We start from the raw sequence: 17530 nt of genomic DNA on the forward strand, positions 1-17530 counted from the left end.
TATAAGCAACAGTTTTTACATTCTCCTCTTAAAACAAACTTCATTTATCCAACGATTACTCTACAATGACTTTATCAAATGTCAATCTCCTCATGGTGAACGTGTTTTAAAATGTGGAATAACATTTATGTTGAGTATCAAGAACAAACTTCCTTAATATAAGTTCAGTTACTAACTGTTCCATTCTCAAAAAAATTCACATGGAGGGAAAATAGTTTGCCCTAAATCATTTGGATAGTGACAACCTCATGTTTTCCTGTTAATTAAATAGCTACGTCACACTTATTATTCTCTTTTCTAAAAATATTGTTAGACAAAATCCCAGTTTCTATACTATATATTTGCAACGTGCGGGCACGGGTGTACACTTATATTAAATGTGCACATATGACAGAATGCATGAATGAAAAAACAATGTGAGAAAATCTCAGCAAGCAACAAAGTATGATTTCTGAAAAAAAGACATTGTTGCAAAGAATTTTCTGTTTTAGAATTTTTTCCTAAACCCCGACGAACCTCGACCGGACCACAGAGAACATAATGAATAGAACTTCACGGTAAACTTCAAAAGAAATTACAACGGTAAAACAAAAACTCCATCATAAAATGAAGGAAAGATAGTGGCATTTTTGTGATGGTATCGGGCCAAAACATCCAGAGTCACAAATGGTGCTTACTGACTCCAATCTATGACAGAAAATATCACGACTGAACATAAATTTTCTAGAAACCAAATCACTCGCGGAATGATCAGTTGATCATTTGGCAGAAAGCAAACTCAAGTATCTATAAATCTAAAGTGGCTAAGAAAATCAAGCCACAACTCATCTGTCTCATGATGTATGTAAACCCAGCCATAACCCAAGCGAGTCCAGCAACCCTCTATTTACCAAGGCTGAACTTGAAGGATCCAAGTACAATGAAAAGGCATTGACTTGACCCCAACTGTTGGGCTGTCAGACTTTACTGATAGACCAACCAAAACGCCTGCAGTTAACAAAATTCAAAATAATGCCCATGCGATAAAGAACAGCACACAAAAGCAAACGTTCTAAACATTACTAGTTCAAATAAAAAATTTGCAGACACAACAAACATAATGTTGTTATAATAAAGCAAGAATACCTTCTAAATAAAGTTGAATCCACCAGAAGGCACTGAAGGAAATTCGTGGCCACCAAAGTTGAAGCCTGACTGAGAAGCATCCCCTGGAGGCACAGTTTCATCATCTTCCTCCGTCCAGTATGTCTCAAGAATCTTTACTGCCTTTTCATAAATCTCAGTGTTATCATGACTCTGGAGGTTCTCAATTTTCTCTAACCCCTCAGCATCATCAATCATTTGGCCATATAGATTCACACCATCAGTATTGCTCACGTTTTTCTCAGCTTCTCCTACCTTCAAGATGTTTTCAAGACCTTCCAAACAAACTGTCACAATCCTAGGATCAGGACATAAGAGAAGATCACACAAGGGCTTAATACATCCTTGACTTACAAGGAACCTGCCAACCAGGGAAAAAGATTCATAACCTTGTTACACCAATAAATCTCAAGGGAACATTCTAAAATCTAAACAAAAGAATCTCCCCATACTTGATTTGTTCATGAGATCCACCAGACGTAGCATTTGAGATAGCCCACGCAGCCTCTTTCTTGATATCAAACTCAGCATTTTGAAGTAAATGGACCAGAGGAGCAATTAGACCAGCCTCAATTACATCCTGCAGATATCCAGAAATTAAAGATAAAAAGAAGACCCCTAAAATTTAACTAACATAAATGCACAATTACAACACAATGAAGACCCCCAAAATAGTCTATACCTGAATCTGTTGTTTGTTCCCAGCTGTGATGTTTGATATAGTCCAGCAAGCTTCCTTCTTTATGCTTTTTTTATAATTATTGGTCAAGAGATTCAAGAGACGAGGAAGAGCTTGATGGTTGATGATGACCTAAGCAAGAAAGTACAAAATCAGTACAAACAAAAATTGCATATTACTGTGCTTGTGTGTCTACGCAGAGTTAACTACTCAAAGCATTACATACAACGATTACACACAACCCAGCAATAAAGTCTCTACAGAAAAATGAAGAGAATTCACTATATTGTACTCTAACAAAAATCCCTTTTGCATATCCTGAACAAGTCAATCCAGTCTGAAAAAAGGTTTAAGCCTGATCTTAGTAATAACACCTCTCCTTGGCACTTAACATAGTAAAAGGATTTTGTGAATAATGGAGAAGATTGGGAGAAATCTCCCTTGTGTATTTTGCATACACATAGGGTAGTTTATTTATAATGTAAGATATGGGCCAAGACCCTTAATACATAATGGGCTGAGCCCAATTAACATAAACACACATCTTAACATCTAACAGATTTAAAGAAAATCCAAGAAGTCTAACAAGAACCTAGGACTTGTTAACAAGTGATAATTTCAAAAAGCACTAAAACAACCATGACTGATCAAAAAGTTAGCGATGTCATTTAGTAACTAGTGCTGCACAAAAGTGTTAGATGATGGGAAATTATTCTTTTATGACAAGGTGGGATATGAAACAGTAATCGGAGTGGGAGAGTTACACAGAATGTTCATATGGAAGTAAGGTATTGGAGACCAAGATGGTGTAATGACTGGGAGGTGAAAGAAAACATGAGTGAGGATCGGATGGAAATTAGTAAATTGGGGGCTGAATCTAGGGACTGACGTACCTAGCATTTATTCCATTATGCTGTCTCTTTCTCTTTTTGCAGTATTTTTCTTCTTTAAAGGAGATTTCCTCCTTGAGTACAGTTCGGGTTCGGCATTGTACCAGTTTGTCAGGAGTTTGGTAGAAAACTGTATGTTAATAATTCAAATAACTAAACAAGACTAGAAAAATACATTATTTTACCATTTTATGATAGTAGTGTCTAAGAAGTGTTTAGTCAAGAATAGGTGTTGGCTCACTTTCTTTACGTGTATGAGCTAAAAAGGATATTTTTTAATTGTGACACTGTTGAGAAATTTCAGACACATGTTGAAGGAAGGTGCGTCCAACAAGTGTTGAACACAACAACATACTATGTGCTTGTGTTGTGAGGCAAATAAATAGGAGGAGGATGCATAGAACAAGGCATTCGTCTTATATGATTTGAGGGTCGAGTTTGGTCTTTATTAAAGGACTAATCCTCTGTGATACCTTGGAGGACATACCTCTCCTATTTTCTGTAATATCCATTTAATTCAATTAAAATATTTATCTTCTTGTTTATCAGTTTGCTTCCTGCTACTACTAGGATTAACACAAAAAGAGCCAGTGACATTGTAATCTGTATATGATATAGCCAAACACAGTCATAATAAACTAATGAACTTAATACCTGGGTCTGCAAATCATCTCCAGTGACAATATTTCCAACAGTACGAAGAGCAGGAATAAGCACTGAGGGGGAAGTGTGCCTGAATAAGAGTAAAATAATATTTAGAATTTGACAGCAAAACAACACTGAAACGCATATACTTTTCCGTATAGATAATTGAGTTCACACTACTCACGTCAGAAGGTCAACAAGCCGGCTACAAACACCAGTTTCAATTACACCCTGAATTTTGTCATTTGTACCGTCAGAAAGATAAGAAAGTGCCCAACAGGCATCAGTCAAGACTTCTTCGTCATTTGAATGGATAAGATTGGCAAGAGCTGGAAGAGCAGGTTTAACCTGAATTAATAAATCCTCAATCAAAACTGGGAACAAAATGTATTTTGCTTCACATAAGTATTCAAGATTTAGAAGACAGATACGAAATTTGAGATGGCTAAAGATGAAGCATGCATAAGACAGAAGCATTGGCTTTAGATAAACGACACATGGAAATTATCCATATGATGTTCACGGGAAGATTAGTACCATTCATGTTTGTAAAAGACTAAGTGTTAATTATGATGACAATTATTTATAATTTCTATTTTGTTAAGAATGTACAAGAAGTATGCTTCTAGTTTCAACATTAAAAGCAATTATATATTTACTACATTGGCTTAAATAACCCGTTAACAGTACATTCATTTTAATTCTCTTAGAAAACATATTTGCATCCCTGTTAATTATTTCAGAAAATTAAATTGACACTTCAAGGGTTTCATGTGATTAAACAAACTACCCAAGAGGTTGTGCAATCTCACAAAATCTCGATGGGTGAAGGTTATAATTTACTCAACCATTTTTAGTCCATGACATTAGGAGTTTACCAATGAGTGATTTCACGGCTAAGTGAAATTGGATAACAGGTCTGATGTTTCTAAAATAACAAAGACCACAATACAACTTTACAGGGATGGAGTAAAATGACTAAAAGAAACAGGGGCACAAACACGTTATAAATTTTATGTGTATGTAATATCCTCGAAATAGCACATCCCGTGTACTTTAACAATAATCATATCACCATATCAGACATATATATATATATATAGCCAATACACCTACCACATATCTGAATCATAGAAAACCAGCAACAAACTGAACCAACAATTAGATCTACAAGTTTTCTATTCAGTATGAATCATGCCCATACTTTTTCAACAATACGGCCATTATTAGCAAATGATAAAATTTAATCAGCTATAGCTGTCACAGAGAAAATAAAATGTCACAGTACAATTTCCTAATATTACAATGTTATCACAAAAAAATTATGAGTATTTGCATCTTAATTTTGTTCAGTTCTTTATTAAAAATTACCCAAACCAAACATAAAATCAAGTATAGTTTGGTTTGGTTAAGTTTTAATTTGATATAAAATTCAAATCAAACCATTTTTTTGCAGTTTGGTTACAATGAGTTCTTTGCGGTTTTGGTTATAACAAAATTGTTAAACATTTAACAAGTAAAATTTGTCAAAGAGAATTGCTGTCAAATTTGATAATCATATCTTTAACTTGCTCTGACGAGTTGCCATGTTTTGATAAATATAAATCTATGTACTCCAATCACAATACAATCAAACTATACAACAATCCCTAAAAAGAATCATACTTAAGTACTTACTAATTAGTTTGAAATATATCACACAACATTTCAATTCAATATGCAGTTTGATTTAGTTCTTGACTTCCAACCCGAAAAATTGAAGCAAACCAATTGGTTGAGAAAAAATTAGATCCAGAAAAATATTGGTTTTGTTTGGTTTTCGATTTTTTGTCTTTATTGATTCAGTTCTGAACACCCCTACATTAAAGGTTTCAATTTATAGGAACATGAAGAATAAAAAGATAAAGGAAGTAACAACTCTAAAATAATTCAATATAGTGGAGAGCAAGCATTTTTCCCAGGTAATAATACATGCATATGGTATTCAACAAGAAAATTAAAAATGAACAGAACAATTGTGTCAGATCATTTCACAATGGTAGAGAATTTAACAACAAATAGGAAGGTGCCAAAATTTCATTTTTTTCAGGCCATGGAAAACATAACTTAATACCTGATCAAAAGGAGGCTGTGGTTTTCCCCTGCAGAAATTTGAGAGTGTCCAAGTAGCATTTCTTAGCATAGAAAGTTTGGCATGCTCATTTAATTGTGCCAATAGAGGAAGCAAAGCTCCATGACTAAGAACAAGATCTCGACATCTAGGAGAATCTCCAGCAACATTTCCTAATGCCCATACAGCCTGATTATCCCCAAAACACACAAAAATGTTAAACGATAAAAACTGCCAGCTACTGCTATCTTCTTATGCAAATCATAGCTAAAAGTAACCAAGTAACAACTCTAGGACAAACATGATACCCTTATACCAGCATATAGCACATCATCCAAAACCAAAATCAACAAATACATTTTCTGGTTGAGCAACATAAAAGTTATTTAATCTCATTTTAAGAATACATATAATTTATATATCATTAATTAGTGATAAAAAAGAAATGAAAAGGTACATGAATATACCTGTTCACGGACATCATCACTGGGAGAACCAAGGAGCTTTACAAAAATAGGGACAGCACCATGATCAATTACCACTTTAGTATTTTCAGATGTTCCAGAAGCTATATTTGTCAAAGCCCAAGCTGCCTCAAACTACAACATTAAATAGAGTCAAGGGAACATATAAGCAGAGATGAATGTTGACTACACAAAGTAAAACATAATAACAAACCTGCAGCATTGGAAAATCTTCCCTCGTTAAAAACTCAACAAACCGTGGAACTACACCAGCTTGAATAACCTCCTCAATGGGTGGGCTACGTTCTGACCAGACAAAAACAGAATTTGTCAAAAACCATTCACATTCGGAACCAAAAGCAAATATCAGACCAATATCTAACCAATTGAAAGCATCTTCCGAAACTGAGTTGTGGCCTCAAACTGCATGTTATTGTCATTAGTCCAAACACCTGCAACCATGGCTGGTAGCTGTTCCAACTACAGCAAGATAGAAAATAAACATCTCAGTAGGCTATCCTGTTTCTGGTTCATGTCAATCCGACTTATGTACTACTAATACAGTTATGGTTGGTCCCTATTTAAAGCTTCTTTAAAGATTTTTGTTACAAGTCAGTTTTTGCTTATCCTCCTGTATATAAAGTATAAGCATGTTATTCCAATCAAATTCATCAGCAAAGATCATTTCCCCAAATTCATGCATCTTACGTCATTGCAATCTTTGACCTCTTTCTTAACTTACATTTCAGTTATTTGTGCTCATCCTTTCAACTATGGCAGATCTAAATCACTCTAGTCTAGTAAGTATCCTGGATAAAACCCACGGATGATCCCCTTCCCTCCACCGATGAATATTAGTAACTATCATTCATGAGACGGAAAGTGCAATGAAAAGAGGTTTGTAATCAAAGAACAAGCTGCAGTTTGTGACTGGAGCCATCACAATGACAAATGAAGACACTGCCTTGTGGGATATCTCCAAGTTAATCATCCAAGTTAAATGTACTTGTGACTTGATCAAGATTGTGAAGAAGCAACGCATGTCAGACCAGAATAGATTATGTGTTTTTCTGAAGGCCTTGAAAATACATATTCCACTGCGAGAACACCAAACTTGCAGAGGGAGGACTAGCGTTCATCAAACAAGGCATTTTCAAAATCAAGTAAATAGTGGCAAAATCAATGATTCGAAAGTGTTGATGAATTCATCAAACACAAATTGCAAGCACAACAGCTTGTAACTGAAATCTTAACAGAAGCTTTAAATAATGACCAATTTTAACTTCCCTAACAAGTACAGTCAACTGTATCGCTCTGTATAGATACATGCACACCACAAAAGAACCAGCGAGAGAGGGGATAGACTATCCCCCATTTCGTAATCAACGAATACTATGAATTGCTTTACATCATAGTATTTCCCTTACAACAGACAAACAAATAAATGTGCATCGAAACACGTCAAATGAAACATGCAATATAAACTCAAAAACCAGAATTCTACCAGCACAATCGAATTCCTACCCTAATCACTTGTCGAACTTGGAGGAGTCAGATGAGTATTTTTATAATCATTTGAATTTGCACAAAGTGTTTCAAAAATTAAAGAAATAACGAAACAAAACATCAGGTGAACTTTATTCTAAAGTTGATCAAGATTGACCTTCTTTTCTATTGCAGTAGAATGAACTGACGCAGGAATCTGCTGAGATTGGAGACCCTCACGTCTCTTCTTCTGCAAGCTCTCCTCCCTACGGTTCTTTCGAATCTCCACCATGGTATCCTCTCGCCGCCGCCGACCTTCATCAGCGTCCACGGCGACTTTGTAACGGTTCCGACGAAGCTCGGTCCTGGAGTTTGCTGTCGGCCGATACGACATGGTGTTGAAATGGAAGGATTCGGATTTGGAATTGGATTGATTGGGTAATCGAACCGTAGGGTTGGAGACTGCAAAGTGAGAGAATAGAGGAAGAATACGATGAAGTGGGTTTGGGGTTTTATGGTTTAGGAGTTTGAAAAGAGAAGCGAAACGAGAGGGTTTATTAAGCGTGACGGAATAAGACTTGGATCGGCGTGCATTTACGGAAATGCCACTTCGTTTTTGAATTTAAAGATGAGGGAAAAAGCTACTTTAATTTTGGAGGAAAGGTTTGTTTCGTACGGCTACCAACACGCTGTTTGCATTCCAACAAAAATCCTCCTCTGTGATTATTCCTCGTTGGGCCTCAAATACTTGGACTGTTCAATTCCACGGTTGGCCCAAAAAGTAAGCAATATTATTGGTGCATTGAGCTTTTCCCGTTACTCAACCAGACACTTTACCACTCTATTTAACTTTATACTTTTGTAGACCTAAGAAAATGGATATATTCTCCAAATGAATATATTTTTGGATATAAATTAGTAGTCAAATAAAACACAATTTTGGATAAATAATCGGTTAAGTATAATAATTATCATGAAATTTTGCTTTTAGTGCATTTTTAAAGCAACATTTTTCTGTCTTAATTTTCTTTGAACTACGTTAATGTTTAAGATAATTAAATACAAGTTTAACGTTTACTGATTGTCACTTATATTTATTAAAAAGAAAAAAAAATATTGATGTGCAAGTAAATTTGAAATCCTTGATATTTTTTTCATGTTAATTGCATGCTACCATTAATTTTCTATTTAATAAAAGCGTGTAGAAATTTTATAGAATTAATTACATTAATTATTAACAAAACTTGAATATAACTAAATTATCGTATTAATAATATAGTTTTGTTATTATACGAATGAAATGTTAATACTTATTCTATTAAACCAACTATAATTTATTTGTTTTTATGTTATCGGATACATGTTAATATTAACACATGGGACAAATTATATTAACGAGTTAAAGTTTACATGATTGCATTACTTTTGGCATATCTTTCAACATCTAAGATAGATTTTTTTTAAAAAAAAAGAGCTAAGAATAAAATAGTGAGAAAGAAAAAAATAATATCAAATTAAAATTATTAAACAATTATTAATTTCATAAAAGACAGTATTAAGGTAATTACACTTATATTTGTACAATTAATTCGTAATTTTTTCTTTATTATATATATTTCTGTTGAGTGATTGGGTGATATATTGATTTATAGTGACATTTTTTGTTTTGTCACGAGTATTGGCTCGTTTATTGAGTGATTAACCCTTTGTATGAGTGACATTTTTTTCTATGATAAAAGATCATTTATACTAATTTGAAACAAAGTTATTTAAAAACATAAATTATCATTGTCATGAGATACTTTGTCACTTTATTAAAATGTCAATTTTTTCTCAAAATTAATTTTGCTATGAAAATTTTCCCAAGCAAAGAAATCGTATACACTCTTTAGAAAATCAAGATAATGAAAAAAGTTAATGAGAGAAAAAAAAAAGTTGGTAACAACCGAGCTGATTGATCAATTGGAATTGTAATAATAGTTTTGGGTTTACATATCAAAGGTCTTCACATTCGTGTGTATTTGGAACTACACATTACCTATCACTGAAAGAGCTATACAAAACTAGTTCACCAAAGTTAACATTTTTCTTATTTATATTTTCACTTTATATATTTTTTCTATTTATATTTTCCTATATATTAAACCAAAGACACTTTTCTAAATCTGTAAGTGTTCTAAAGATATAACTAAACTTCTTAAACTTTAAAGCTATAATCATATGCTGCACAAATAAGAAAATAGTTTTCATATGATATAACACTTAAATATCCATTAAGTACCAACACTCAGATATATTACCCAATTCAACAAAGGATAATGATATTTGACATTTGATAACAACGTGATAAATTATTCTACAATTAATAATAATTATAAACATCAACACATCATCAACATCAACATATAGAAGATATAGAAGATGATAAAATGTTGTCAAAAAAATATTGTTAAATATCATTATTAAATATCATTAGCCATCAACAAAATAAAACATTTAGACTAACTCCTTTTAAAACTAATAAACAACTATTTCAGTATTAGTATTCATATGTAAATTTGCAATATCTACATATTAAAAAAATTAAAATTTATTTCATGGTTGTTTACAAATTCACATATGTTTAAGAACGTTAACTCAGTTATAACAAGGTCTAGCTCAGAGTGATTGAATTGAAGACTTGAGTTATTCCCAAGTTTGAAAGAATTAAATTAAGCACGAGTTTGAAACCAACTAAATATTAAGATAAGTTTGAAACGAATTGAATATTATAATATTTTCTTTCATCTATACTAAGATAAATACTAATGCGTACATACACAACTTTTTTATATAAGCCCATAACATAAGGACAAGAACTAGAAGCCTCCTACACCCAACTAAATGATTTCGATAAATAGGAAACTACTTGTCCCTGACCCTACCTTTTCAATATTATCTTTGAGAATAAATTGCATATGTAATATGTATCTTAAAATAGTAAGAATGAGTTAACTCTTGGCATATAGTCTAAAAAAATAACAGTACTTATACTAATTTTTTACATTACTTAAATTCAAAATTCAAAATGTCAGACCGACAATGGTACTTTTCATTAATTAGTTTTAACATGACATACACGTGTTATGCTTATGTTTCAGTGGTGTCATGAAAAAACACAATGAAATGAAAAGTGTAAGTAACAGTAAAATTAGGAGGCATCACAGATATAAATGTCTAGAAGGAACCCTTGTAAGGATTTTCATTTCAATGATCTAGTTTTCAGTAAGAAAAGTGTGGGAAGTTACAAGAAAGGATTGAGTGTGACGCACTAAGATCGAGAGTTGCTGCGCTTGGCCGCATTGCCTCTTGATCCATTGACACGTCCTCGCTTCCCAGCCATCTGATCCTGGTTCAAGTCAATCCCATCACCCCCCACCATCTCCACGAACATCCTCTGTAGGTCCTCCATACTGTCCCCCTGCATCGCATTCAAACACAACATACACATTACCTACGACACTCCAAAAGAAAAAAAAAAAAAACAATACAACTCAATCAATCATTAAAATCATTACCTCGTCTTTTACATTGTTCATCATCGATATCATCTCTTGCATGAAATCACAGAACTCCTGCGCATTGGAAACAAATAATATACACATACAAAATGCGTGGCTAAATTATACTACAACAATAATCAAACAAAAATGAAAGAAAACAATACAGACTTGGTCTTCTTCCTCCAGAGGGTCGTAGAGGCCAGCATCGTACATTGATCTTTTAGACTGATCGGAAAGAACTGTTACGGCATATCCACAGAATCCAAAATCATCATTACCGATTATCAATTTTGCAACAATTAAAAAGATAATTACGGTGATGATGTAACCTCACCTGAGTAAGCTTCTTGGATTTGCTGAAACCGCCGCTTGGCTTCTCCGGCGGTTGCGAGATTCCGAGTCCACTTATCCGGGTGCCACCTCTGCGCAGTCAGGGCCAAAATTAAAAAAGAAAAAACATAATTTGTGATAATTGAGAAAAGAATTAAAATAGAAAGAGAATAAGAAACGGTAGGGGGTTTTATGTTTTATTTTACCATGGCGAGTTTGCGGTAGGCAGTGCGAATATCAGAGAAGGAGGCGTCCCTACGAATCCCGAGAACGGAGTAGTAGCAAGATCCGCCGTTGGATCCTCCTTCCCGATCCATGGAAGGGAAGAGAAGATGAAGGCAGTAGAGATGAAAATAGAGGAAGACGCAATCAAGGGAGGAATGGAGGTTGGAACGGATAGAAGGTGAAGGACATGGGAATAATATGGACAAAACAGGGAGTGAGGGTTATAAAAGAAAGGGGAGGAGAAAAGGGTAAATTGATGAGCGAGAGTTGTGGTGCAGCGGCGGGGAAGTGAGAGAAAAAAATATCTTGTGCTGACCGCGGTGCCTTTTTGTTTGGTGGGCATAGATAGATAGGAAGATATATTGGAAGAAACTTCCAGACCCCCTGCCCAGGGCCATGAGAAAGAAAGAAAGAATAAGATATTTTCACCCTCCCTCATGCAAATGACACCTCAATTCCCGCAAATTACATCACCGTGCCACTCATCATTTCATCGCTTCTTATTTTCTTCAATCAAATATAATTATTGCTACGTCGAATTCTTCTAACGAGTAATTTCGTTTTTTTGTTGTTAGGATTAAAGAATTTCAAGGATGGAATAAATTGAAAATTGTTGAAAGTTTGTTAATGATATAATAAATTAAAAATATTTTAATTAATAAAAATATATGATTGTTAATTTATTCATTTCATATAAATTTATATTTAAGTAATGAAAAAAATATTAGAATAAAATTGAAATTATCAATGATAAAAATATAAAACTAAAAAATTAAAAGCAAAATTTGTAAACGAGATTTATCGGAATAAATTTGAAATATATTTTCTTAAATAATAATTTATATATTATTATTTAAATTATTATTAATAAAAATATATAAAATTGACCAAATAAATAAAAATTGTTTATATTCATAATTATACTCAGTGTTAGGAATACTTTTGTATAACTGGAACAAGTAGTATAAGATAATTATTAACAATAATTTAAATAATAATATACAAATTATTATTTAAGAAAATGTATTTCAAATTTATTTCGACTAACTTTTTTACAAATTTCTTTTAAACTTTTTTAATTCTAATCTTTTTTATTATTAACAATTTTAATTTTATTTTAATATAATTTTCACTACTTAAATTTAAATTTATATCAAATTTTTTCCTAAAAACAAATTAATAATAATTTATTTTTATCTATTAAAAAAATTATTTTAATTTGTTATACTCATAATGTCATTAATAAACTATCACAAATTTTTATTTTAAATTTCTTTATTCGTCTCTTCAAAAATTTTAATCCAAACAACACGGTAATCTTCTTTTTATCTTCTCAATAATACACATTTAAAACAAAAATACCTCTTTTATTTCTCAAAGTAGACCGAATCACTGAGGATTGTGTTTTTGGAGGGTCAAAATTCTGGCTTTATCTTGTTTTTGTGCTGGTCGGAACTTCACTTGAACTCAATTTTATTCAATAATTTCTCACAACTATTTAAAAAAATAAATCTGTGGGCAACAAGTCAAATTTTTTAATCCAATATTACGAATAATTTAGCACCATCCCAATTTAAAACATGGAAGTGCTGAAAACAAATTGAGATAATATTTGTTCAAACAAAATATAATCATTTTAGACAACATAGTTTACCGATAAGAAAATAAACAATACTAGGAAAATATTACTTCAATTAAGCAATTGTGATATATATAGTAGTATAAAAAAAAAGGCAACCGAAGAAAAGAATATTCAAAAATTTCCAAAAATAATAGAAAATAAAAATTAAGTCGTGACTGAAGAACAACTAAGTATAAATAAATTGATTTCTATTACATTTTCATTCTCTTTCCATATAAGACCTTACGATAATATTTTATTTTGAACTGAGATATGTGGCAGCCATCGTTTACATTTTCCATGCCTCACTATGCGTGACAAATATTATATTATGATACCAATTTATCCATAGTTATTTTAATTACTTTCCTGTAAAATATATATCTTGAAAATTTATATTCTCTTACTCATTTCATAGATAATTGAGTACGTTTCATAAAAAACAATTGAAAAATAATTATAGTTAATTATTTTTTTAGTGGTGTGTTTCTTCATAGTAGAATCACATTATTTTCAACTACATTAATTATTTTTTTGCACTCAAATGATGAAGAAAATTTGCTCATTATTGACCCTCAAAGTACAAAAGTAATAGATCGATAATTGGCTAAAGCTGTACGATCCACTCATAGTTAGATATGCTAGTTTAAACTGGGGGATGAAAATTAAAAATTAAAAAGAAAAAGAGAGAGAAAGAAAATAGGAAATATTGTTGTTTAAATCAAAGAAAATGAGGTAAAAAAAAGGCAATAAATAAGTAAAATGTTTATGAGTTATTTGATTTATATGATCACATAAAAATTATTAATTAATATATTTAGAAAATAGTAAATTCCCTTAAGTTAAAAATGAAATTTAATTACATTTTACAAATTTAATTATAAATTAAAATGAAGAAAAATCTCCACAAGATCTTTAAAATAATTATAGTTTATAACAATAAATCAAAACTGTAACATCCCAAAAATATAACATAAAACTATATACATGTGTCATCGTTTAATAACATGATAGAATAGTTGTAGGCCATAAAGTTAACCTTACAATTATTAGAAAATAACCATAAAATTTAAAACTTTACAAAAACTTCATATACTACTGTAAAATTGTACCCATAACCGATTGGTTAATTCAAGAGTATAGAGGTGACCGAACGGTTCACCCAAAACTATAAACACTAATATGACCGAACGGTCATAAACTAAACAGCAGGATTCTCGCCGTCCAACTCCTATTCCAACGTACACTCCTCCCCTTCTGCTCACGCCAAAAGGTGATCATCGCAAGAGAAAAACCGAACGGAAACATGGACAAACAGAAAATAAGGGTAAGCTACGATAAATTTAATTGGGCATACATATCTACAGTTAGTACAAGTACAAACAATACAAATCCGAACACTATAACATACCAAAACCAATACAAATATACATATACAGATTGGACACTATATTACATACATAAATCGAACACCTAACTTGACCATCTGGATTGTATGAATATGTAGCTTGAGGCCGTCCATGCACTCGGATGGTATAGTAACTGGAAAACCATCAGCTGCCACCCGAGGTTAGTCCTTTATAACTCACCCAAGAACCTATGGGTTAGGACCTCCTGCCATTCTCACACAATGCATTACCCATCTCTACTTGAGAATTGGTAATCATCAGAATATCAGGATGAACTCCGTGTATTTTACTATCCATATTCATACTTTACCACTTCAATACACATTTCATTGAGACATTCCTCCTTGAAATTCTCTTTCATAATACCAGAAACATATACCTTATTTGAATAACAATATAATTTCTCATACCCAATAGATCAATACAATTATCTCAAGCAATCAGAGTCAAATAATGAAATTAATAATTAAAGACTAAACAAGCTTTTAGAGAAGAAGACCGAACGTAACAACACAACCCCTGAATATGATCGAACGAAAACTCACTAACTATTACAAAACCGAACCCTAGAGCTTAGATCGAACCCTTATAATTTACTGAACCCTTGGTGTAACACCAAACGATATATTACTAGTCACAGATCAGGACCAAATGGTATTTTAATATCCACAAAACAAGATCGCACGGTATTACCTAAAACAAACCCTTACAGTTTAGTCCGAACACTTAAGAATACTCCTAAATAATATTCATTAAACCTAATACTTTTAAGGAAACCGAACGTTAAAACAATATGACCTAACTAGGTACAGGAACTACTATCCACTTATAATATAATGCATTTAAGCCTAATACAAGTATGAGATCTAACACTAGTATAAGAACGATCACTAACAAAAGATTATCCAACCCTATAAGACTGGTCATTATTACATAATCAAAAATCACTAGGATGTCAATCACTCACCTAAAACCGAGTGGCCATACACGAGTAAGACTTAAAAATCTAACTCTAGTAATGAATTATTGACGGACCATGACCGAGCGGCCAAGATCGAACACTCAGCTTTTCTGCATAATTCTGCAGAACTTCTGCAGAATTATACAGGATCACCAAACTCATAAACACAACATTTCATACAACATAACCAAATCATCAAATCATTCAATTTTCACACAACCACATAATCATCACTCAAACAATTAAATTAAATAGCTTCCCTTAAGGGAACGCAAGGCTCATAGTGAAGAACTTGCTCATCACCAAAAGTCTCAAAACCTAAGATTCATTGGTTGAGGAAAACAGACCAACCACAAGATCAGAAATGTGATCAGAATTTTAAAATAAGAAGAAGATAAACACATGCAAACAGAACTTGGCTTGCATGTGCCAGAAACTAGACTTTCTCAGAATAAGAAAGACCTACCAGCTCAAACCACCACTTGATTGTTGAAAAGAGAACTCTTGCTACCAGTCAATCTCAGACACAATCTGATGAATGATCAGATGAAGGAAAACGTGAGAATTTATAGAGAAATGGAAGATAATTTAGAGAAAAGTTAGAGAGAAGGAGGAGAAAATGAGTTTTGAGAAAGTTCGGGAAGAGAGTGCATGCAGAAAGTGGCACCAGATTTAAAATTTTCACTTAAATACTACCATAGAAAACAGATCGGTCCACTCTGCTGCTCACACCTGTCTTCCACTTTCTGAATTTCTAAATTCTCACCTCTCCACCTTGCTTCCACTACTCTACAAAAATTAAGGGTTATGACAAAAATCGTTTCACAAAATATCAATATTTAAATTATTTAATTTTATTCGTTATTTTAATTATTCAATTTATTATAATATAAAAATGGATAATAATAAAATATTAAAAACGATTAAAAAATATAAATTAAAACTCACGGTGGATTATTAATTTGAAAACCATAAAAACGATAATACTTCAACAAAATATTTATTAACTAATTCACTATTTTATAATAAAATATTTAGTTATATAGAACTAAACAGAAATAAAAACTTCTTTTCAACCGAAAATAAAAACAAAAAAAGTAACAAAAAAACAAGTTTATAATAACTATATAATCCTATATATGATACCATAACATAATAACTTGTTTGCGAAATTTCAAGAAAATGTTTATTAATTAAAACACAATATTTCAAGAAAATGTTTATTAATTAATTCACTGATTTATAATAAAATATTTAGTTATATAAAAAAACTTCTTCTTTAACAGGAAAAAGAAGCGAAAAAGTAAAAAAGAAAACATCAATTTTATAATAATTATATAATCTTATTTCTAATACCATAACATAATCACTTGTTTGTCTTCACATTTGAAAATGCTGGGTTCAACCTCACACTGTGCAATGACATGGAAAGTGAAAGGGAGAAAATTGCATAGCTTTGAAATAACACAAAAATGAGGTGGGAGTCACGAGATCCTCGCGTTTTCATCATCTATTAAAATAATATAATTTGATTTGCACTTCTTCTTTTTTCACGACAGGAAATTAACAGAAACAAACATATATTTAAGCAATCCTATTTCCCGATAACAAATGTCAATTTTAAATTTTGTTACTAAAGTATTTAGAAAATAGCAGTCCTAGCTAACATTGACACACAAAAATTCAATTAACATTAGAAAAAAAAATTAACAGACTATTGACAAAAAATAATATATGAGTTGATCATAAAAAATCATTGCTGATATAACTTTTATTTCTACAATAGACATAATTGAATAAAAATATAATACCAATCTACAATAAAATAGTCTCTCTGAAATTAATTCGAGAAAAATTTAACTAATATCAAGAAAAAAATAATATTGGTCTAAAAAAAATATTTTAAGAACTCAAATCACAATATAATTTTTATTATCATCAATAAAACAAATCTAAGACGACATCAATAAAAAATTAGTATCCTGATGATATTTTGATTTTAGTCAAGTTGATAACATCCAAAATC

General features: G+C 31.8%; 2 protein-coding genes across 2 annotated transcripts; both read right to left on the minus strand.

Moving 5' to 3' along the window:
- Window positions 1–607: 607 nt before the first annotated feature.
- LOC108329403 (importin subunit alpha-2) lies at window positions 608–8211 on the minus strand. Its single transcript, XM_017563583.2, has 11 exons — window positions 7595–8211; window positions 6315–6411; window positions 6146–6237; window positions 5935–6066; window positions 5471–5656; window positions 3542–3705; window positions 3367–3445; window positions 1826–1954; window positions 1596–1723; window positions 1126–1504; window positions 608–987 (listed from the first exon to the last, which is right to left on the minus strand). Exons 1-10 carry the CDS (start codon window positions 7808–7810, stop codon window positions 1129–1131), a joined length of 1599 nt encoding a protein of 532 aa, XP_017419072.1. The 5' UTR covers window positions 7811–8211; the 3' UTR covers window positions 608–987; window positions 1126–1128.
- A 2414-nt stretch (window positions 8212–10625) lies between these two features.
- LOC108328087 (uncharacterized) lies at window positions 10626–11821 on the minus strand. Its single transcript, XM_017561880.2, has 5 exons — window positions 11495–11821; window positions 11293–11380; window positions 11127–11197; window positions 10974–11030; window positions 10626–10876 (listed from the first exon to the last, which is right to left on the minus strand). Exons 1-5 carry the CDS (start codon window positions 11603–11605, stop codon window positions 10727–10729), a joined length of 477 nt encoding a protein of 158 aa, XP_017417369.1. The 5' UTR covers window positions 11606–11821; the 3' UTR covers window positions 10626–10726.
- Window positions 11822–17530: the final 5709 nt, after the last annotated feature.

Source organism: Vigna angularis, chromosome 2 (genome assembly GCF_016808095.1).
Source record: "Vigna angularis cultivar LongXiaoDou No.4 chromosome 2, ASM1680809v1, whole genome shotgun sequence".
In the NCBI taxonomy this organism is placed as follows: domain Eukaryota; kingdom Viridiplantae; phylum Streptophyta; class Magnoliopsida; order Fabales; family Fabaceae; genus Vigna; species Vigna angularis.